The sequence below is a fragment of the Canis lupus genome, chromosome 16, assembly GCF_003254725.2.
Source record: "Canis lupus dingo isolate Sandy chromosome 16, ASM325472v2, whole genome shotgun sequence".
Lineage (NCBI taxonomy): Eukaryota > Metazoa > Chordata > Mammalia > Carnivora > Canidae > Canis > Canis lupus.
In genome coordinates this window covers 26,706,239-26,730,079 of record NC_064258.1, presented here as the reverse complement: position 1 = coordinate 26,730,079, position 23,841 = coordinate 26,706,239, and the positions used below count along the sequence as shown (strand labels likewise).

The 23,841-nt window shown below is 38.3% G+C and overlaps 1 protein-coding gene and 1 long non-coding RNA gene across 5 annotated transcripts in view; both read right to left on the bottom strand.

Moving 5' to 3' along the window:
* Nucleotides 1-3,860: 3,860 nt before the first annotated feature.
* Nucleotides 3,861-4,663, bottom strand: LOC112664564 (uncharacterized). Its single transcript, XR_003139822.3, has 2 exons — nt 4,508-4,663; nt 3,861-3,964 (listed from the first exon to the last, which is right to left on the bottom strand). It is a non-coding gene; the product is annotated as an uncharacterized LOC112664564 (long non-coding RNA).
* Nucleotides 4,664-4,835: 172 nt separating this feature from the next.
* LOC112652954 (disintegrin and metalloproteinase domain-containing protein 18) overlaps nt 4,836-23,841 on the bottom strand; it is a 183,548-nt gene continuing 164,542 nt past the window's right edge. For all 4 annotated transcript variants that reach the window (XR_007402611.1, XR_004805811.2, XR_004805813.2 and 1 more), the window contains one exon: nt 4,836-5,012. Coding sequence is in view for 1 of the 4 variants with exons in the window: in XM_049094824.1 (XP_048950781.1) it covers nt 4,970-5,012 (43 nt within the window). In the remaining 3 variants the exon portion in view is untranslated. The remainder of the gene's footprint in view (nt 5,013-23,841) is intronic.

Below are 23,841 nucleotides of genomic sequence, written 5' to 3'. Positions count from 1 at the left end.
GATAAATAGCCAAAAGTAGCATTGTTCTGTTTTTAATTTTTTGAGAAACCTACAAATTATTTTCCATAGTGGTTGCACCAATTTCTATTTCCACCAAAAGGGTGCAAGGGTTCCCTTTTCTACATGTCTTGACAACACCTAGAATCTTTTGTCTAGTTGATATTAGTTATTCTAACAAGGGTAAGGTGATACCTCATGGTGGTTTCGATCTTTTTAAATTTTTATTTTTAAGTAATCTCTATATCCAACATGGGGCTCAAACTCATGACGCTAAGATCAAGACTTCCATGCTCTACAGACCCAGCCAGCTAGGTGCCCCATCATAGTGGTTTTGATTTGAATTTCTCTGCTGACTAGTAATGTTGAGCAGCTTTTCATATACCTATTGACCATTTATGCTTTCTGAGAAATGTCTATTCATCTCTTTGCCCATTTTAAACTGGGTTATATGTTTTTTTGCCAGTGAGTTAAATTCCTTTATATATTTTGGGTGTTAATCTCTTATTTGATGTATAATGTGCAAATAATTTCTCTCACAAGGTAGGTAGTCTCTTTGATCTATTGATTGTTTTTTTTGCTATACAGAAAGGTTTTAGGAAAGTTGGTGTAGTCCCACTTGTCAATTTTTGCTTTTGTTATCTGTGTTTTGGAGAACAAAATATTATATCCAAATATTCAAACTATCCAAAATATTATTGTCTACACCAAAGTAAAGAAAGTTTGTCCTATATTTAATTCTAAGAGTTTTAGAGTTTCAGGTTTTATATGAAAGTCTTTGAATTTATTTTTGTGTGGGATGTGAGATGAAGGTCCAATTTCATTCTTTTGCATGTGGAAATATAGTTCGCACAACACCATTTATTGAAAAGTTCTCACAACACAATCCCTTCGTCATTGTGTATTCTTAGCAGTTTTGTTGATTACCAATTGACTATATATGTGGATGTAATTTTGGATTGTTTATTCTATTCTATTAACATATATGTCTGTTTTTAATCATAGTAACATATTTTGATTACTGTAGCTTTGTAATATATTTTGAAATCTGAAAGCGTAATGCTCTTAACTTTGTTATTCTACTGTGAATTTAATACTACTTCCAAATTCAGTATTGTGGAGTTTTTGCCCTATGTTTTCTTTTTTTTCTTAGAAAACTTTATTAATCCTTTTAAGTATTTGATCATTTTGAGTTACTTTCTGTACAGGTCTAATTTTTGTAAGAGTCTAATTCCATTCATTTGCTTATGGATATTGTTTTTCCAGCACCATTCGTTGAAACGATTGCCTTTTCCCTATTGAATGGTCTTGATACTTTACTCAATAACAATTTGACCATATATGTGAGAGCTTGTATATTATGGTATATATACATATATATGTTCATTAGTTGGTCTACAGATCTGTCAATACCATTCTTTTTTATTTCCATAGATCTGTAGTTAGTTTTGAAATCAGGAAGTGTTGAGTCCTCCAATTTTGTTCATCTTTTTCAAGATTGTTTTGGCTATCAGAATTTTTATATTTTTCTGTTTCTCCAAAAATTCATTTTGATTTTGATAGAAATTTCATTGAATCCATAGGCTTCCATGAGTGGTATTTGTATCTAAATATTAAGCCAACCAATCCAATCCATGAACATGGATGACTATCTTCTTTCAACATTTTTAAGCAATATTTTAGTTTTATTTATACTTCTTTCATCTTGTTTATTCATAAGTATTTCATTCTTTTTGATGCTATTACAAATGGAGCTGTTATCTCTTTGGATTTGTCATTATTAAGTGTATAGAAATGTAATTGATATTTCAGGTATTGATTTTGTATCCTGCTGTTTTTATGAGGTCTAACAATTTTGGGAGGCATCTTTAGGATTTTGTATGTACAAGATTATAGCTATGAATAGAGATAATTTTCTTTGCATTTTGGATGCCTAATTTATTTTTCTTGCCTCATTGCTCTGGCCAGAAATTCCAGAGTACTTTGTTAAAAGAAATGGGCATCCTTACCTTCCTGATTTTAGAGGAAATGTTTTCAGTATCTTACCATTGAGGATGTTAGTTATAGGTTTTCATATATGTCTTTTATTATTTTGAGGTAGTTTCCTTCTGTTCCTACCTTGTTTTTGTCATAAATGTGCAGTTTGTCACATTTTTTCACATCATTGATTTAAATATGTGGTTCCTTTCCTTCATTCTCTGTGTTGTGCTGCATTATTTACTTTTGTATATTGAACTCCATGATGAATTTTATTACTACATTTGCTACAAACTGTATAGGAAACAAACCAATGAAGTACTTTCATTATCCTTCCATTATCCTATTGTTTACAAATATGTAATTTGCCTCCCATATTCTGGATATTATGTAATGACTTCACTATATATCATTACCCAAGGCCAAAATCTCTGTTTCAACAACATAATATACTTGCACCTTACTGATTATAACAGAAATACTAAAAATACGTTTTTTGCATTATAGCTAAGCATTCTATAAAGTGCTTCTTAAAGTCTCACTATAGATAGATGATAGATAGATAGATATAGATACAGATATAGATATATATATATATATAGCCTAGTTTCTATTTTACCCATTTTATAGTTAAGGGAACTAAAGATAGATGTTAGGTTCATTTTGACACATAGCTAGTATGTGATGGAGATTTGGAAGCATCAGTTCTTTTAATACATTTCAGCTTTTACACCAGTATTATATACATACTTATCTGTTTCAGTGCCCAGATGTCTCTTGCTAAACTTTCTAATTAATATTAAAAAATTGTATGTAAAATGTCTCAGGCTTTCAACCTAAACATATAACCTACAAAAATATCTGGTTTATATTTTACCTTTTATTTATTTTTTAATTTTTAATTTTTTAAAAGATTTTTTTTAAGTAATCTCTACACCCACAGTGGGGTTCACACCCTCAGCCCCAAGATCAAGAGTTGCATGTTCTTCTGGCTGAGCCAGTCAGGTGCCCCTATATTTTACCTTTTAAGCCTTATCCATTTCATATTTATTTTAAAATTATGTTACAAAATAATCAATACTCGAGTATTCCATATTTGCAAGTTTGCTTACTTGCTAGTATTTATAATCCTCAATTCATTTTTTAATAACCCCCAATTCAATACGCATAGATGTCACTTGATCATTTGAACTAATGTCCAAGGTGACAAAAAATTCCTTCATACTGGGGTTCACATTCCCAGCTGAGGTTGAACAGAGATACTCTTGCATTTTTTCAACTTTAATACAGAGGAACAGAAAATGAAAAAGGTAGAGAGCAATGCACTGTATTGTAAGAAGCTCACATTGTGGGGCCAATTGGAGAGTGTTTAAATCTCAACACTGGCCTCTATAAGTGGGGTGGCCCCATGCAAGTCACTTTTTACTTCTATTTTGCCTTTTACTTTTACTTGGCTTCTTTGTAAACTAAGAAAACAGAATCTCCCAGGATAGGTTGCTTATAGAATTTCAGATTATATATATGAAATATATACATATTTCCCCTAAAAGTAATGATTCAGTAGAAGTTAATTCAGGATGGTGGGACTTTATGAAATGTAGCTACCACAGTAATCAAATGTATTAGTCTCGCTTGTATGAAATATTTCAATTACATATTTTTAGTAAATAAAAGGTCCAGTAGGCTGTAGAGCTCTGTGTGAGATAGAATTATGCTGATAAATTACTTGGGAAATATTTTTTGAAAATTAAATATCAAAAGACCTGCTCTTGCTCTTGTTCAAATGTCAGAGCTCTTTAAAGAAGTAAATATGAACACAATTTTACAAATGATTATGTACGAATTCGTTTGGCCCATATAGTCCAAAGAATAAGGTGCACAGAAAATAGAAATCATGATTTATTTGCACGCATTCAAGAAACTTTGTCATCACTGCTGTTTGTCCCAATCTTCCGTGGCACGGTAATTTGTAGAAGGGATGGTTCAGGATCTACAGTAAGGACAACATGTGTGAGCATTCCCCAGTGCCCGGCCGCATCCTGATTCTTCACTTCTCCTCTCACACCACCTCACTCTGAAGCTCCAAGCCCCAACACACACACACACACACACACACACACACACACACAGGGGCACGCACGCACCCACCACAAAATCAGACTTTGTACATCCCGGGAAGAGGCTCCCAGGAAGTGGGGAGCGTGACCCTGCCCCGGTCCAGACTTCGGGACTGGCCGACCTCAGCCCGCAGGTGAAGGAGTGCTGCGCCCCAGGCCCAGGCCCCAGGCCCCAGGCCCCAGAGGTGCGCGCCCTCCCCTCCAGGTGCAGGGTCCGGCGAGGGAGGGGCACCTGTCCCAGCCTCGCTCCGAGCCCTCCCCGCAGCAGGCCCAGGACGACCCTGACGCCAGGCGGGCTCTGACAAGACGCTGGTCTCTCCCCAGCGGACCGGGGCTCTGGAGCAAGGTCCCGGGGCCCGCCGAGCCCAGAGGCTCTGCGGCCGGTGGCCCTCCGCGGAGCAGGGTCCGTCACTCACGATGGCCCGCGGAGGTCAGCCGGCCCAGACCTGAGAGCATCAGCAGGAGAGACAGCATCGCGGGGCCCGCCGGCCTGGCCACGGTGACGGCTGTTGGCTGCGGAACGGCGGCCGCGCGCGGGGCCCTGCCCTCCGGCCGGTGGGAAGGGTCGGCGCGGGCCGCGGGGCGGGGCGGGGCGGGGCGGGGCGGGGCGGGGCGGGGCGGGGGCGCGGCTGCTCCGCCCACCCCGCCCCCTCCGCCCCCTCCGCGGACCCGCGCGCAGCCGCAGTCCCCCCGCCCCGCCCCCTGCCCCGCCCGCTGCGCGTGGGAAGCGCACACCCGCGGGTGCTGCTGCCCTCGTGGGCTTGCGCTTTATTTTGCAAGGCGGGGACATCGGAGACTCGTTCGGGGGTGACGTGAGGGTCACGAAGTGCATTTCCACCCTGGAGACGGGCCGTTTGCCGGTGAAGTGCTTGGCGGTGTTAATAGTCCACGTCGTAGTTTTCTGGCGCAATGGCTGAATTACTGCAGTGAAAGAAAATAGAAAATGGAAATTCACAATATGTTTATTAGCAGACAGGTGTCTGTTTTAAGCATATCTACTGCGGGATTTCTAATTTAAGTCTCAGGTCGAAACACCACATGCAAAAGAAACACAAACACTAAAAATTTTAAAAATCAATTCTGTTATAGATAAGTTTGTTTCTTACAAAACTAAGGACTCCAAATAAAACTAAACAGATGTGAATGCGTTTATTACTTTAATATCGATTTATAATTTAAGTATGAGGCAGAATAATTATGGCTATGAAATGACTGAAAAAAATCAAAATATGTTTATTCGGTTTTGTACACTTCTGTTTCTTAGAAAAATATATGTTTAGGAGATTAAAGTGAATGTCTAAGTGGAAAATTTTTCCCAATTAATATGGAGTTTAATTGGAGTTTAATGGAGTTCACACATTGAAAGGCAATAGAATTAACTTGGAAAGAACTGTCATTTCATGCTTTAATATACAGATTGATTATTTGCTTAATTACAGGGTTTTTTCAAAACTTATTTTTTCTTGTAGTAAAATAGACCTAATATAAAAATTTACTATCTAAATCATGTTTATGTGTAGAGTTCATTGCTATAGAGGACATACACGTTGTTATGCAAACATTCCCACCAGCTGTCCCCCGAACTCTTCATCTTGCAAAACTGGAACTCTCTATCCATTGAGCAAGTCTCTACTTTTCTCTCTCCCAAACCCTGGCAACCAAAATTTTGTTGTCTCTAGAAATTTGACTATTCCAGGTACCTCATCAAGGTTCATCCATGGTGTAGCATATTGCAGAATTTTTCTTTGAAAACTGAAATATTCCGTTGTATGTACATGCCACATATTGCTTATCTGTTCATGTGTCATGGACACTTGGTTTACTTCCATCTTTTAGTTACCGTGAATAACACTGCAATGAGCAGTGGTATACAAATCTCTCTTCTAAGCTCTGCTTTCAGTTATTTTGGATATATACCCAGAATATCAACAGAGTAAAAGGCAACCCCCCAAAATGGGAGAAAGTATTTGGAATGCATATATTTGATAAGGGATTAATACCTAGACTATACAAAGAATTCCTGTGACTCAACAAAAACGCACACCTAATTTAAAAATGGCTGATGGGGCACCTGAGTGGCTCAGTGGTTAAGCTTCTGCCTTTGGCTTGGGTCATGATCCCAGGGTCCTGGGATTGAGATGGGCATCAGGTTCCTTGCAGGGAGCCTGCTTCTCCCACTACCTTTGTCTCTACCTCTCTGTGTCTCTCATGAATAAATAAATAAAATCTTTTTAAAAATGCCTGAACAGATGTTTCTTCAAATAACATATAGAAGTGGCCTATAAGCACATGAAAAGATGCTCAAATCACTGATCATTAGGGAAATGAAAATCAAACCCCCTTACATCCCCCAGGATGGCTATTAAAAACCAGGAAATAATTTATTATGCTGAGTGAAGTAAGTCAATTCATTTGGGGAATATAAATAATAGTGAAAGGGAATATAAGGGAAGGGAGAAGAAGTGTGTGGGAAATATCAGAAAGGGAGACAGAACATAAACTCTGGGAAACGAACTAGGGGTGGTGGAAGGGGAGGAGGGCGGGGGGTGGGGGTGAATGGGTGACGGGCACTGAGGGGGGCACTTGACGGGATGAGCACTGGGTGTTATTCTGTAAGTTGGCAAATTGAACACCAATAAAAAATAAATTTATAATAAAAAAATAAAAATAATAAAAACCAGGAAATAACAAATGTTGCCAATGTGGGAAGAAATGGAAACCTTTGTGCACTGGTGGGGATGTAAAATGGCACAGATTCTGTAAATGTATGGAAGTTCTTCAAAATATTTAAAACAGAGCTACCTAATTTCAGTTTCGTAAGGATATTTTTTACAAGATATTCTTAAACTTTCCTTCCATGAAACTTGTGCTTATACACCTTAAAATCGATACCTATAGACAAATTCAAATATTGCTCTTCTTGTTTGTAAGCAGAAATACAAATTATTTTTTAGTAACAAATAATATAATATTCAATCCTAAAATACCCATGTCTGTCTATTTTACTAAAGTATTTACTTCTTGGGCTGCCTGGGTGGCTCAGTCGGTTAAGCATCTGCCTTAAGCTCAGGTCATGGGATTGAGCCCTGTGTCAGGATATCTGATTAGCAGGGAATCTGCTTCTCCTTCTCCTTCTGCCACTTCCCTGCTCATGCTTGATCTTTTTCTGTCTTTCTCAAATAAATAAAATCCTTAAAAAATATATTTACTTCTTAAGCATGTGTTTTTTGTGACTAATTTGAATATATAAAATACTTGAATATTTATAAATATTCATAACACAATATTATATTACTACTGATAATATAATGTATAATGATTGGGGTGTCTGGGTGGCTCAGTCAGTTTAGCGTCTGCCTTCAGTTTAGGTCATGTTCCCAGGGTCCTGGGATAGAACCCTGCATTGGGTTTCCTGCTCAGTGGGGAGTCTGCCTCTCCCTCTCCATCTGCCTCTCCCCTTGCTCATTCTCTTTCATTCTCTTTCACTCACTATCTCTCAAATAAATAAATAAATAAATAAATTTAAATATAATAATATAATAAGTATTTGAATATATAAATATAAATATTTGAGTACACAGCATAAACCAAATAGTATGCCTGTGTTATCAAAATACAAAGAATATCATCCACTTATGGAGTGCCTGGATGGCTCAGTAGGTTAAGTGTCTGACTCTTGATTTCAGCTCAGATCATGATCTTAGGGTCATGAGATGGAGCCCTGTGTCCAGCTCCTTGCTGAGCATGGAGCCTGCTTAAGATTCTTTCTCACCTCTCTCCCTCTGTGTCTCCCTGCCAGTAGTGTTCTCTCTCTCTCTTAAAAACAACAACAATAAAACAAAAGCAAAAAAACCCATCATCCATATATCCAAACAGGTAAGAGACTGAAGGAAACCAGATATGCATAAGAGAGTCATAGCTAGAAAGTATAAATTCATTGTTAGCATAAGTTAGCTAACTTTGTTAGCAAAGTTCTCTGGGAATATAGCTAATTTGCTTTCTCTACATATATCTACAGAAAGGATGTCACATTTGAGATTTGAACCATAATTGGAGGAGTAAATGAACTGTATAAAGTCAGTAAATTTTCTCCTAAGAGTAATATTAAATTATCCAAAGTCTTTAAGTGTGAATAAATGATATTTTGTCTCAAAAAAATAACATCATAGTCCTGGGATGGTGAGATAGGAATGATGAGGACTGGAAGCAGTAAATCTAATTAGAAGAATTGTGCATAGTTGAGGCCAGAAATGTCAATATCCTCATGGCTAAACCATGAGGGGGGAAATAGAAATGTGAGAGGTATTTTGGATAATTAAAAATAGAATCCCTATCAACCCATCAGAAATCTCTTCACAAATGTAGAAAGGAACAAAGTAGTTTTATTATTGAATAGGTGCCAAACCTAATCAAGTTGTGCTAAGGAGATTGCAAAGATGGAAGGAAATCTCACTCTCTTATATAACCAGGCAGATATAGTCCATGTCATACATGTCAACTTTATTTATCCAAAGTGTAAAAACTTCCAATTTCTTTGGGATAACCAAGAAGTTATAGCTTGGAACTAGACACCAATGTTAAATTCCCAAGGAGCCAGGAAGATAAGAAGCTATTTTCCTTAATGTTCATGTTTGAAATAGATGCCCACAAAATCCTTAATGAAAATATTCTGCAAATGTAAAGTTGACAAATTTTATTTAATTTTCAAAAGAATTACATACTTCTCAAAGAGACAGAGAAAGGATTAACAATTATAGTTTTCTGAAAAAAAAATCTAGAAAAGTGTGTGTGTGTGTGTGTGTGTGTGTGTGTGTGTTAGTTTCTTTCAAGTGTGGTGCCAGGGAAAATTAATGTTTTATTTTGTAGATATGCATTTACCCTTGCAACACAGGAAACAGAACAGGTGTGTTGACTAGTTTGATATGAAGTTTGATGAACTGTTAAGGCAACTAAGCAACTGAGATGATAGTACCACCAATTTTAGGAGAGACAGATTTGTGCAGGAGTTGGGAGATAATTAGGTTGAAGACTTGAATTTGAGGTCTTTGTAGACAAGCAATAGGTTATTGGAAATTAATTTTGATCCTTAATATTTGAATTAAACACCTAAAAAAAGGTAATTTGGAAGAAAGAAAGTGAATTAGACAATCTAAGAAAAATATATAGGAAGAAAAGTGGATGTCCAAAAGGAATTTGTGGATCATACAGATGATTTCAGTGATCAAGGTAATAGCAATCAAAAGAGAAAATGAAAGTAATAAAGATTTAAAATTAGGCAGGTTAAGAATTAGAAGATGTTAATATTGTGATTCTGCCAAATACTTTTCTTGCATCTATTGAGTTGATCTTCTAAAATTCCAGTCTAATGTAGTAAATTATTGATGGAATTTTAAGGTAAAGCAACTTTGTATTCCCTGGATAAATCACATTTGATCATGATATAGTATCCTTTTTTTATATAACATTGGATTTAATTTGCTAACACTTTGTTAAAATTCCCATCCACTTTCATGAGGGGTACAAACTGGTAGTATCTTTCTTATGTTGTTATTTGTCTGTTTCCTATCAGGATAATAGTAGCTTCATAAAAGACATATGGAAATGTTCCCTTCTTTTATTTTTTTTATTTTTTATTTTAATAACAAAGGCAAGGTATATTGTAATTATTATTAACCAGTATATTGTAATAAGATTATATATTTCAATAACATGTCAAAATGTTCTATATCTCATAGACATCTATAGCAGAAAATAGTAAGTAAAAAGAACATAATGCAAATGTCCAACAAAAATCATTTTAAAATGAAAAGATATATAAAAGTCATCATAATTTATTATTCTTTTTTTTTATTTTTTAAAGTAGGCTCCACACCCAGCATGGAGCCTGATGAGGTGCTCAAAGTCACAAACTTGATTGAGACCTGAAATGAGACTAAGAATTAGACATTTAGCTGCATGAGCCACCCTGGCACCCAAAAGTCACCACTGTTTGGTTTGCTTTTTAATTTTTTAATTTTTAACTTTTATATTGGAGTTCAATTTGCCAACATATAGTATAAAACCCAGTGCTCCTCCCACCAACTGCCCCCCCTCAGTGCCCATCAGCCAGTCACCCCAACCCCCCACCACCTCCCTTTCCACTAACCATTGTGTACTTCCCAGAGTTAAGTGTCTCTCATGTTTTTCACCCTCATTGATATTTTCACTTATTTTCTTTCCTTTCCCCTTTATTCCCTTTCACTAATTTTTATATTCCCCAAATGAATGAGACCATATAATGTTTGTCCTTTTCCAATTGACTTATTTCACTCAGCATAATACCGTCCAGTTCCATCCACGTTGAAGCAAATGGTGGCTATTTATCGTTTCTAATGGCTGAGGAATATTCCATTGTATACATAAACCACATCTTCTTTATCCATTCATCTTTCGATGGACACCGAGGCTCCGTCCACAGTTTGGCTATTGTGGACATTGCTGCTATAAACATCGGGGTGCAGGTGTCCCGGAATTTCATTGCATCTGTATCTTTTGGGTAAATACCCAGCAGTGCAATTGCTGGATGGTAGAGCAGTTCTATTTTTAACTCTTTGGGAACCGCCACATAGTTTTCCAGAGTGGCTGCACCAGTTCACATTCTCACCAACAGTGCAAGAGGGTCCCCTTTCTCCACATCCTCTCCAACATTTGTGGCTTCCTGTCTTGTTAATTTTCCCCATTCTCACTGGTGTGAGGTGGTATCTCATTGTGGTTTTGATTTGTATTTCCCTGAGGGCCAGTGACGCAGGCATTTTCTCATGTGCTTGTGGGCCATGTCTATGTCTTCCTCTGTGAAATTTATGTTCATGCTTTTTGGCCATTTCAGGATTGAATTCTTTGTTTCTTTGCTGTTGAGTTTAATAAGTTCTTTTTTTTATTATTTATGATAGTCACAGAGAGAGAGAGAGAGGCAGAGACACAGGCAGAGGGAGAAGCAGGGGGAGAAGCAGGCTCCATGCATTGGGAGCCCAACGTGGGATTCGATCCCCGATCTCCAGGATCGTGCCCTGGGCCAAAGGCAGGCACCAAACCGCTGCGCCACCCAGGGATCCCTAATAAGTTCTTTATAGATCTTGGATACTAGCCCTTTATCTGATACGTCATTTGCAAATATCCTCTCCCATTCTGTAGGTTGTCTTTCAGTTTTGTGGACTGTTTCTTTTGCTGTGCAGAAGCTTTTTATATTGATTAAGTCCCAATAATTCATTTTTGCTTTTGTTTCCCTTGCCTTTATGGATGTATCTTGCAAGAAGTTGCTGTGCCCAAGTTCAAAAAGGGTGTTGCCTGTGTTTTCCTTTAGGATTTTGATGGATTCTTGTCTCACATTTAGATTTTTCATCCATTTTGAGTTTATTTTTGTGTACGGTGCAAGAGAGTGGTCTAGTTTCATTCTTCTGCATGTGGCTGTCCAATTTTCCCAGCACCATTTATTGAAGAGACAGTCCTTTATCCAGTGGATAGTCTTTCCTGCTTTGTCAAATATTAGTTGACCATAGAGCTGGGGGTACACTTCTGGATTCTCTATTATGTTCCATTGATCTATGTGTATGCTTTTGTGCCAGTACCACACTGTCTTGATGACCACGGCTTTGTAGTACAACTTGAAATCTGGCATTGTGATGCCCCCAGCTATGGTTTTCTTTTTTAAAAATCCCCTGGCTATTCAGGGTCTTTTCTGATTCCACACAAATCTTGAGATGATTTGTTCCAACTCTCTGAATAAAGTCCATGGTATTTTGATAGGGATTGTATTAAATGTGTAAATTGCCCTGGGTAGCATTGACATTTTCACAATATTAATTCTTCCAATCCATGAGCATGGAATATTTTTCCATCTCTGTGTCTTCCTCAATTTCTTTTAGAAGTGTTCTGTAGTTTTCAGGGTATAGATCCTTTACCTCCTTGGTTTATTCCTAGGTTATCTTACGCTTTTGGGTGCAATTGTAAATGGGACCAACTCCTTAATCTCTCTTTCTTCAGTCTCATTATTAGTGTATAGAACTGCCCCTGATTTCTGGGCATTGATTTTGTATCCTGCCACACTGCTGAATTGCTGTATAAGTTCTAGCAATCTTGGGGTGAAGTCTTTTGGGTTTTCTATGTTGAGTATCATGTCATCTGTGAAGAGGGAGAGTTTGATTTTTTCATGGACAATGTGGAAGCTTTTTATTTCTTTTTGTTGCCTGACTGCTGAGGCTAGGACTTCCAGTAGTGTGTTGAATTGCAGTGGTAAGAGTGGACATCCCTGTAGTGTTCCTGATCTTAGGGGAAAAGGTCTCAGCTTTTCCCCATTGAGAATGATATTGCTGTGGCTTTTAAGATGCTGAGGAATGTTCCCTCTATCCCTACCCTCAGAAGAGTTTTGATCAGGAATGGATGCTGTATTTTGTCAAATGATTTCTCTGCATCTATTGAGAGGATTATATGGTTTTTGTTTTTTCTCTTGCTGATATGATCAATCACATTCATTGCTTTACGAGTGCTGAACCAGCCTTGCATCCTGGGGATAAATCCCACTTGGTCATGGTGAATAATCTTCTTAATGTATTGTTGGATCCTATTGGCTAGTATCTTGTTGAGAATTTTTGCATCTGTGTTCATCACGGATATTGGTTTAGAATTCTCCTTTTTGGTGGAGTCTTTGGTTTTGGAATTAAGGTGATGCTGGCCTCATAGAATGAGCTTGGAGCTATTCCATCCCTTTCTATCTTTCAGAACAGCTTTAGTAGAATAGGTATTGTTTCTTCTTTAAACAATTGATAGAATTCCCCTGGGAAGCCATCTGGCCCTGGACTTCTGTGTCTTGGGAGGTTTTTGATGACTGCTTCAATTTCCTCTCTCGTTATCGGCCTGTTCAGGTTTTCTATATATTCTTCTGTTCCAGTTTGGATAGTTTGTGGTTTTCCAGAAATGCGTCCATTTCTTCTAGATTGCCTAATTTATTGGCATATAGTTGCTCATAATATGTTTTTAAAATCGTTTGTATTTCCTTGGTATTGGTTGTGATCTCTTTTTCATTCGTGATTTAATTTGAGTCTTTTCTTTTTTGTTTTTTAATAAGGTTGGCTAATGGTTTATCTATCTTATTAATTCTTTCAAAGAACCAACTCTTGGTTTTGTTGATCTGTTTGACAGTTCTTCTGGTCTCTATTTCATTGAGTTCTGCTTGAATCTTTATTAACTCTCTTCTTCTGTTGGGTGCAGGATCTATTTGCTGTTTTTATCTCCAGTTCCTATAGGTGCAAGGTTAGCTTTTGTATTTGAGTTTTTTCCAATTTTTTAAGGGATGCTTGTATTGCAATGTATTTCCCCCTCAGGACTGCTTTGCTGTATCCCAAAGATTTTGAATGGTTGTATTTTTATTCTCATTAGTTTCCATGAATCTTTTTAATTCTTCTCTAATTTCCAGGTTGACCTTTTCATCTTTTAGCAGGATGCTCTTTAACCTCCATGTGTTTGAATTTCTTCCAAACTTCTTGTGATTTAGTTCTAGTTTCAAAGCATTATGGTCTGAAAATACGCAGGGGACAATCCCAATCTTTTGGCATCTGTTAAGACCTGATTTGTGACCCAGTATGTGGTCTATTCTGGAGAAAATTCCATGTGCACTTGAGAGGAATGTGTATTCAGTTGCATTTGGATGTAAAGTTCTGTAATATCTGTGACATCCACCTGGTCAGTGTATCATTTAATGCTCCTGTTTCTTTAGAGATGTTGTGCTTAGAATATCTGTCATTTGCAGAAAGTGCCGTGTTGAAGTCTCCCAGTATAAGTGTGTTATTATCTAAGTATGTCTTTACTTTGGTTATTAATTGATTGAAATACTTGGTAGCTCCCACATTAGGGGCATAAATATTCATGATTGTTAGGTCCTCTTGTTGGATAGACCCTTTAAGTATGATATAGTGTCCCTCTTAATCTCTTTCTACAGTCTTTGGGATAAACTTTAATTTATCTGATCTGAAGATGGCTACAACTGCTTTCTTTTGAGGATTATTTAAAAATGGCAAATGGTTCTCCAACCTTTTATTTTCAGGCTGTATGCATCCTTAGGTCTAAATCTAGTCTCTTCTAGACAGCAAAGAGATGGGTCTTGCTTTTTTATCCAGGCTGAAACACCTGCGCCTTTTGATGGGATGGTTAAGCCCATTCACGTTCAGAGTTACTATTGAAAGATATGATTTAATAAAAAAAAGAATGATATGATTTAGTGTCATCATGATACCTATTCAGTCCCTGTTTTTGTGGATTGTTTCCTTGGACTTCCTCTTTCTTTTACAGAGTCTCCCTTAATATTTCTTGCAGAGCTGGTTTGGTGGTCACATATTCTTTCAGTTCCTGCCTATTCTTTCAGTTCCTAGCTCTTTATCTCTCCTTCTATTCTGAATGACAGCCTGCTGGATACAGTATTCTTGGCTTCATGTTCTTCTCATTTAGAACCCTGAATGTATCCTGCAAGCCCTTTCTGGCCTGCCAGGTCTCTGTGGAGAGGTCTGCTGTTAACCTAATACTTCTCCTCTTAAAGGTTAGGGATTTCTTGTATATTGCTGCTTTCAGGATTCTCTCTTTATCTTGAAATTTGCAAGTTTCACTATTAAATGTTGGGGTGTTGAATAGTTTTCATTGATTTTAGGGGGCAATCTCTATCTCCTGGATCTGAATGCCTGTTTCCTTCCCCAAGTTAGGGAAGTTCTCAGCTATGATTTGTTCAAATACACTTTCTGGTCCTCTGTCCCTTTCGGTGCCCTCTGGAACCCCAATTAAACATAGATTTTTCCTTCTGAGACTGTCATTTATTTCTCTTAACTTTTCCTCATGGTATTTTGTTTTTCTCTTTTTTGCTCAGCTTCCTTCCTTGCCATCAACTTGTCTTTTATGTCACTTACTCTTCTACCTCACTAACCCTCATCTTAGGACTTCCAGTTTGGATTGCATCTCATTTAATTGATTTTTAATTTCAAACCTGATTAGATCTAAATTCTGCAGTCATGAAGTCTCTTGAATCCTTTATGCTTTTTCCCAGAGCCACCAGTAGCTTTATAATTGTGCTTCTGAATTGGTTTTCTGACTTCCAATTGTAATCCAAATTCTGTAACTCTTGGGAGAGAGAATTGTTTCTGATTCTTTCTTTTGTGGTGAGTTCTTCCTTCTAGTCATTTTGCTCAGTGCAGACTGGCTAAAAACAAGTTGTATTAGAAAAAGGAAGGAAAAGGGGGGTAAAAGAGGGAAAACAAATAAATGAGAAACAACAACAACAACAACAAAAACAAGGAGGGGTATCCTCTGATTCTATATACTGTAAATCCCTCGACTTCCCCTGGAGCTTCCCAGCACTGCTTTGTCAAGAACTTGCTCTTCCCCTGTCCTTCCAGCTAGTCTTCTGGCAGAGGGGCCTGCTGTGCTGATTCTCAGGTGGGTGTACCTGGAGGAGCTGCCTTGCCCCTGCCAGGTGCAAGGTTCAGTGGGAGCTGTTTATTCTCTGAGGCCCCTGCTCCCTGGAGGCCCCTCTCAGTTCCAGGCACAAGGTGACACCAGGAGGAACAACCACATGGCGGTGGCCAGCTCTCCTGCCCTGGAGTCAGCTCCCACAGTAACCACCTCAGTCTTCCCGTCTGCAGTGGCCTGGATGCTCCGGGGACCGGGGTCACTGATCTGCACAGCTCAGGCTGCCCATTGGCAGAAGTGTACTCAACTCTCCTTTTCCTCCCGGCCTCCACCTGTCCCAAGGGGAGGGCCGGATCCAGAGCTGTGTCCCTTGGGCTCCAGGGCCTGCGCTGCTGGAATTGCACCCCCGGGGCCCTGCAGCCCCCTCCATGTGGAGGTGCTGCCTGAGCCCCGCTTGGGCTGCTCCTGAGGTCCCGCCCGGCTCATGCTCCAGCCTTTTAGGGAGCTCAGCCCACGGTGTGTGGTGCCCTCTCCACCAGGGTGCACTTCCTCTGTTAGTGCTCCTGGGAACGTGGGGGCTCCACTGCCCCTCCTGGGATCCTGCCCGAGTTCCCTGCGAGCGCCTTTCCCTCCGGGAAGATTGGTAAAGATCCTGCTTCTCTGGGACTGGGCTTTCCTGTCCTGGAGGCCCTCGCTGCCTGGCCTTAGCACACCCCCTCGGGGCCCCTCCCCCACTAGATGCTTTTTTTAAATTTTTTCCATCTTCCTACCTTGATAGAATCAGAACTCTTCTCACTGTAGCATTCCATCTATTCTCTCTTTAAATCTGAGGTCGAATTCATAGGTTTTCAGAATGATTTGAAAGTTATCTAGGTAAGTTGGTGGGAACAGATGACTTGGGGATCCTACTCTTCCACCATCTTGCCCTCTCCTCTCTCCTTCTTTTAAAATACCTGGTAGAGTTTGTGTAACCTTGGTATTATATCTTCCTTTAATGCTTGGTAGGATTCACCAGTGAGGCTATCTGGGTCTGAAAACAACTTTATAGACAGATTTTCACTGCAAATTCAATTTTAATATGGATAGAAAACTGTTCAGATTATCCATTTCTTTTGTTTTTATTTTTGATCTTTGTTTTTTTTTTCTGTTTCAACTTTTTATTAAATTCCAGTTAGTTATCATACAGTGCAATATCAATTTCAGGTGCAGAATTTAACGATTCATTAGAATTTAGTGATTCATCCTTACATATAACACCCAGTACTCATCACAATGAGCACACTCCTTAATATCCATCATCCATTTAGCCCACCACCCCTCCAACAACCCTCAGTTTGTTCTCAATAGTTAAAATGCTCTATTATGGCCTGCCTCTCATCCCCCACCCCCCATGTTTGCCTGTTTCATTTCTTAAGTTCCACTCGCTAGTGAAACATATGGTGTTTATCTTTCTCCTCCTGATTTATTTCACTTAGAATTATACACTCTAGTTCTACCCACATCATTGGAAATGGCAAGATTTCATTATATCTGATGGCTGAGTAATACGTATATTATGTGTGTGTGTGTGTGTGTGTGTGTGTGTGTGTGTGTATGCCATGTCTTCTTTATCCATTCATGTATCAATGAACATCTGGTCCCTTTCCATATTTTGGCTATTGCAGACATTGCTACTATAAATATTTAGGTGTATGTGCCCCTTCGAATCACTATATCTGTATCCTTTGTATATGTGCCTAGTAGTGCAATTGCTGGGTCATAGGGTAGATCTATTTTTTACTTTTTCAAGAACCTTCATACTGTCTTCCAGAGTGGTTGCACCAGTTACATTCCCACCAGCATCTGTTGTTTGCTGAGTTGCTAATTTTAGCTATTCTGACTAGTATGAAGTGATAGTCATTGTAGTTTTGATTTGAATTTCCCTGATGATGACTGATGTTGAGCTTCTTTTCATGTATCTGTTAGCCATTTGTAAACCTTCTTTGGAAAAATGTCTATGTCTTCTGCCCATTTTGTAACTTGATTATTTGGTTTTGAGTGTTAAGTTTTCTAAGTTCTTTATAGATTTTGGATACTTAATCCTTCATCAGATATGTCATTTGCAAATATCTTCTCCCATTTCAAAGGTTGCCTTTTCATTTTTTGTTTTGCCTTTTCATTTTATTGATTGTTTTTATTTGTTGTGCAGAAGCTTTTTATCTTGATGAAGTCCCAATAATTCATTTTTGCTTTTGTTTCCCTTGCCTGAGGAGACATTTATAGTAAGAAATTGCTCCAGACAATGTGACAGGGGTTGTTGACTGTGTTCTTCTCTAGGATTTTGATGATTTCTTGCTTCAAATTGAGGTCTTTTATCCATTTTGAATTTTTGTGTATGGTCTAAGAAAGTGGTCCAGTCTCCTTCTCTTGTGTGTTGCTGTCCACTTTCCCCAGCAACATTTGTTGAAGAGGTTTTTTTTTTTCCCCCATTGCGTATTCTTTCCATCTTTTTGAAACTAGTTGACTATATAGTTGTGGGTCCATTTCTGGGTTTTCTATTCTGTTCTATTGATCTATGTGTCTATTTTTGTACAAGTACCATACTGTTTTGATCACTACATCTTTGTAGTATAACTTGAAAGCCAGAATTGTGATGTCTCCAGCTTTTCTTTTTTTTTTTTTTTCCAAGATTGCCGTGGGTATTCAGGGTCTTTTTGATTTCATACAATTTTTTAGGGTTATTTTAGCTCATGAGAAGTGTTGGTGGTTTTTTAATAGAAATTGCACTAAATATGTATATTGCCTTAAGTATATATAGACATTTTAACAATGTTTGTTCTTCTAATTCATGTACAATTTCTCTGTGTCCTTTTCCATTTCTTTGAAAAGTTTTTTTATAGTCTTCAGAGTACAGATCTTTTCCCTCTTTGGTAAGGTTTATTCCTAAGTATCTCATAGTTTTGGACACAATTGTGAATGATACGGATTTCTTGATTTCTCTTTCTTCTGTGTCATTATTGGTGTATAGAAATGCAACAGATTTCTGTACATTGATTTTATATCCTGTGACTTTGCTAAGTTCTTCTATCAGTTCCAGCAATTTTTTGGTGGAGTCTTTTGAGTTTTCTACATAGCATGAAGAGTGACTGTGAAGAGTGGAAGTTTGACTTCTTTGCCAACTTAGTGTCTTTTATGTTTTTTTTTATGTCTTTTTGTTGTCTGATTGCTGAGGCTATGACTTCCAATACTACATTGAACAACAGTGGTGAAAGTGGACACTTCTGTCATATTCCTGACCCTAGGGGAAAAGCTCTCAGTTTTTCCCCATGGAGGATGATAATAGCTGTGTCTTTCATACATCGCCTTTAAGATGTCAAGGTATGTTCCTTCTACTTTGTCCAGGATTTTTACCAAGAAAGGATGCTGTATTTTGTCAAAAAACATTTGCTTTTTCTATATCTGTTGAGAGGATCAGATGGTTCTTATTGTGTCTTTTATTAATATAGTGTGTCACATTGATTGATTTGTGAACTTCTCTTGCAGCCCAGGTATAAATCTCACTTGATTGTGGTGAATGATTCTTTTAATATACTGTTGGATTTGATTTGCTAGTATTTTGTTGACATTTTTGTATCCATGTTCATCAGGGATATTGGCCTGATTCTCTTTTTTAATGGAGTCTTCATCTAGTTTTGGAATCAAGGTAATGCTGGCCTCATAGAATGCGTTTGAAAGTTCTCCTTTCTTTTTGATGTTTTGTAATAGTTTGAGAAAATAGGAAATAACTCTTCTGTAAGTATTTGGTAGAAGTCCCCTGGGAAGTCATCTGGCCCTGGACTTTTGTTTGGAGAATTTTGATTACTGATTCAATTTCTTTGCTGGTTTTGGGTCTGTTCATGTTTTCTATATCTTCCTGTTTCAGTTTTGGTCATTTATGTGTTTCTAGAATTAATTTATTCCTGATTGTGCAATTTGTTGGCATATAATTCTTCATAATATTCTCTTATGATCATTTGCATTTCTGTGGTGGTTGTTGTAATTTCTCCTTTATAATTTTATTTATTTGGGTCCTTTTTTTTTTTTTGATAAGTCTGGGTGAGAGGTTATCAATTTTATTAATTCTTTCAAAGAGTCAACTCCTGTTTTCATTGATTCTGTTCTATGCTTTTTTTTTTTTTTAGATTTTATTTATTTATTCATGGCAGACAGAGAGAGAGAGAGAGAGAGAGACAGAAAGAGAGACAGGTAGAGGGAGAAGCAGGCTCTGTGCAAGGAACCCAATGCGAGACTTGATCCTGGGTCCTCCGGATCATACCCCGGGCTGAAGGCTAAACCGCTGGGCCACTGGGGCTGCCCTGTTCTATGCTTTTTTTGTTTGTTTGTTTCTATGACATTTACTTGTGCTCTAATCTCTATTATTTGCCTTCTTCTGCTGGTGTTGGGCTTCATTTGCTATTCTTTTTCTAGTTCCTTTAGGTGTAAGGTTAGGTTGTGTATTTGAGATATACTTTTTATTTCTTAGGTAGTGTAGCATTGCTAATACTTCTCTCTTATGACCACTTTTGCTGTATCCCAATGATTATCATTGTCATTTGTTTCTATGTAATCTTTTTATTTCTTATTTCATTTCTTGGTTGACCCATTTGTTCCTTAGTTGAGTGTTCTTTAACCTCCATATTTGTGGTCTTTTCCAAACTTTTCTTATGGTTAACTTCAAGCCTCATAGCATTGTGGTCTGACAGTATGCATGGCATGATCTCAATATTTTTGTGCTTATTGGGGCCTGAATTGTGACCCAGTATGTGATATATTCTATAGACCTTCCCATATACACTTGAAAAGAATGTGTATTCCAATGCTATAGGATGAAATGTTCTGAATACATCTGCGAAGTCCATCTGTTCCAGCGTGTCATTCAAAGCCATTGTTTCCTTGTTGATTTTCTGCTTAATGATCTGTCCATTGGTGTAAGTGGGGTGTCAGAGTCTTTTACTACTTTTGTATTGATATTGATGAGTTACCTTATGTTTGTTATTAATTGTTTTATATATTAGGGTTCTCCTAAGTTGATGGTTCACACATTTACAATCATTAGATATTCTTGTTGGATAAACGGCCTTCTTATGATATAGTCCCTTTTTTCACCTCTTGTTATAGTCTTTGATTTAAAATCTAATTTTTCTGATATAAGTATTGATAATTTGGCTTTTTTTTGACATCCATTAGCATTATAAATGGTTCTCCATATCCTCACTTTCATCCTGCAGTGTTTTTAGGTCTAAAATGATTCTCTTGTGGGCAGTATATATGAGTCTTTTTTTTTTTTTTTTAAATCAATCCATCCTTATAGCTCATGTCTTTTGATTGGAGTATTTAATCCATTTACATTCAGAATGATTATTGATAGATATTAACTTAGTGCCATTTTATTACTTGTTTTGTTATTGTTTCTGGAGATTTTCTCTGTTCCCTTCACGTGTTTGTTGCTTTTGGTCTTTCTCACTCCAATTTTCTCCTTTAATATTTCTCACAGGGATCGTTTAGCAATCACAAACTCCTTTAATTATTCCTTGTCTGGGAATCTATTTATCTCTCATTTTATTATGAATGACAGCCTTGCTGGATAGAGTATGGTTGGCCGCAGTTTTCTCCCATCCAACACATTGACTATATCATGCCGCTTTCTTCTGGCCTTCCAAGACATTTGCAGCTAAATTTATGGTTCTTCCCTTGTAAGTTAAGGACTTTTTTTGTCTTGCTGATTTTAGGGTTTTTTTCTTTATCTCTATATTTTGCAAGTTTAACTGCAATGTGTCTTGATGATGGCTTGCTTTTGTAGATTTTAATGTGAGTTCTCTGTGCTTTCTTTTATAAGGATGTAGGTTTCCTTCCCAGATTAAGGAAGTATTCACTTATAATTTCCTTAAATAAAACCTTCTGTTTCCCTTTTCCTTTTCTTTTTTTTTTTTTTTTTTTTTTTTTTTTTTTTTTTTTAAAGATTTTATTTATTTATTCATGATAGTCACACAGAGAGAGACAGAGAGGCAGAGACACAGGCAGAGGGAGAAGCAGGCTCCATGCACCGGGAGCCCGATGTGGGATTCGATCCCGGGTCTCCAGGATCACGCCCCGGGCCAAAGGCAGGCGCCAAACCGCTGCGCCACCCAGGGATCCCTCCTTTTCCTTTTCTTATTCTGGGACTCCTATGATATGAGTTACAGAGTTACTGAGCTCCCTAAGTCTAAATTTGTGATCTAATATTATTCTTTCCCTTTTTTTAAAGTTTCAATATTTTCCATAATTTTATTTTCTATATCACTCATTCTGTACTTCTTCCATCCTGTGGTCATTATGTGCAGTATGTTTTGAGTCTCAGTTACTGCATTTTTCATTTTTCATTTTGGCCTCACCAGTTTTTAGGTCTTTTATCTCTGTGGTAAGGGATTGTGTCTTCTATGCTTTTCATGAGCCCAAGTAGTATCCTTATGATTGTTGCTTTAAATTCCAGATCAGGTATATTATTTATATCTCTTTTGATTAAAACCTTGGCTATGACTTTTTCTTGTTTATTTTTGATTTTGTTTTTGTTTTTTCTTTTGGGATGAATTCCTCCATCTTGGCATTTGGTCTGGTTTTCTTTCTTCTTCTCTGTGTTAAGAAAGCCTGTTATGTTTCCTGCTCCTGAGAGTAATGACTTTATGAAGAAGAGGTCATATACTGTCCAGGACCTGGAACTTCAGGGAGTGGCTCTGATGTGTACTGCATGTACTCTGCTGTTGTGTTTTGGCTGTTTTTTCACCTCACCAGAGTGTGGTGAATTTTAATTAGATGTGTTCTGGTCTGCTTGTTTAAAAAGACCTGATGTTATTTCCACTAGAGCTGAAGCTTTGCAGAACTCTATGGTCAGTAGGCATGGTAGTACATGGTGGGGTGGGGGTGGAGCTTGAGGGGGGAGAATTTGTGCTGGTCTTCTGTGGGAAGATATTACTGTACTGGGTCTCAGTCACATTTGCCTGAGAAAAGCAGCATCTGCAGAGTTCAGGGGGGGCGGGATCTTGTGTAAGCAGCTTAGGCCACCACTGTTGGCATTATGGTCCTTACTGAAGTTAGTTTATACTAAAGAACAGGGGACAGAAATGGCACCAGTCACCTCCCTCATCCTTGGAGAGGAGAGTTCATGCTCGTTACTATCTGGGAAGTCTTTCCAAAAGAGTGAACAATCTCTTCTCATGTGTCCCAGGCATCCCTCAGATCCCTGCGTTCACCCCGTGTGTGTCCTGGCCATCTGCCCTCTTGGCAGTGCAGGACACCTATGTTCTATCCCAGGGCAGGCAGGCTGAATTTTAAAACTCCCAACTTTAGGGGTTTGGTGTGGTGCAAGCCCATGTTGGTCCTCTTGGTGAAGATCTTTCTGCTTTAGGACTGACACAGATTTGTCTCAGAAAAGCAGTTGCACCAAAGCCCAGTACAGTAGAGTTTGGGGTAAAGTGCAGCAAAGAACCAGTGTGCAGGTTACTTACCCTCAGTAGGGGTCTCTGCATCTATACTGAGTGGCAAGGGAGGGTAATGTACCTACCAGGTCTTTTGTTCCTGGAAAAAAATACCACCTCCCAGATGCTCCCCAACAAGGAGGACCTATCTCTCCCTGTGCATCCCAAGAAACCCTCAGATGGCACCATTTGTTTCCAGACAATCCGCCCTCCATCTCCACAGGAGCACTGCAACACCTTCAGAACACTACAGTTACCTCACCATAGACCTCTAAAACCCCAGTCTTTGAGCCCCACTGATTTAAAAAAAACAACAACTCATGAATATCAGCCCCCCACCCCCCTTTTTTCTAGTCAATGGCTTTGAAGGAGTGTTTTCCTTGTGTGGTCCTCTGTGTGCTTCTCTCTCTCTCTTCCCTCTCTTCCTGACCAGGACTCTCTCACCTTGACAGCACCTGCTATCTGTTTCTCCCTCATATCACATTTCCACACCTCCTTTCTTCCATGTTGTGGCTTCTTCTCTCCTAGTTGTGCAGTTTGTTCTGCCCATCCTCAGATTGATTTCTTGGGTATTCAGAATGATTTGATTATATTTATCTAGGTTCCCATTACTACTCCAACATCTTAGCTCCTCTCCATTTCTTTTTGAGTAAGCTTTGCTGGCTTTAGTCTTTCAGGAATTTGTCCATTTCATTTAGGTTGTCAGATTTATTAGTATTAATACTTTTAAAATACTTCCTCAGTATTTTTTCATTGTCTATAGGATCAGTGATGAGGGATCTTCTCTCATTCTAAATATTTGTAATTGTTGCCTACTCTCTTCATTCTTACCAGTGTGGCTACACAGTTAGTACTTT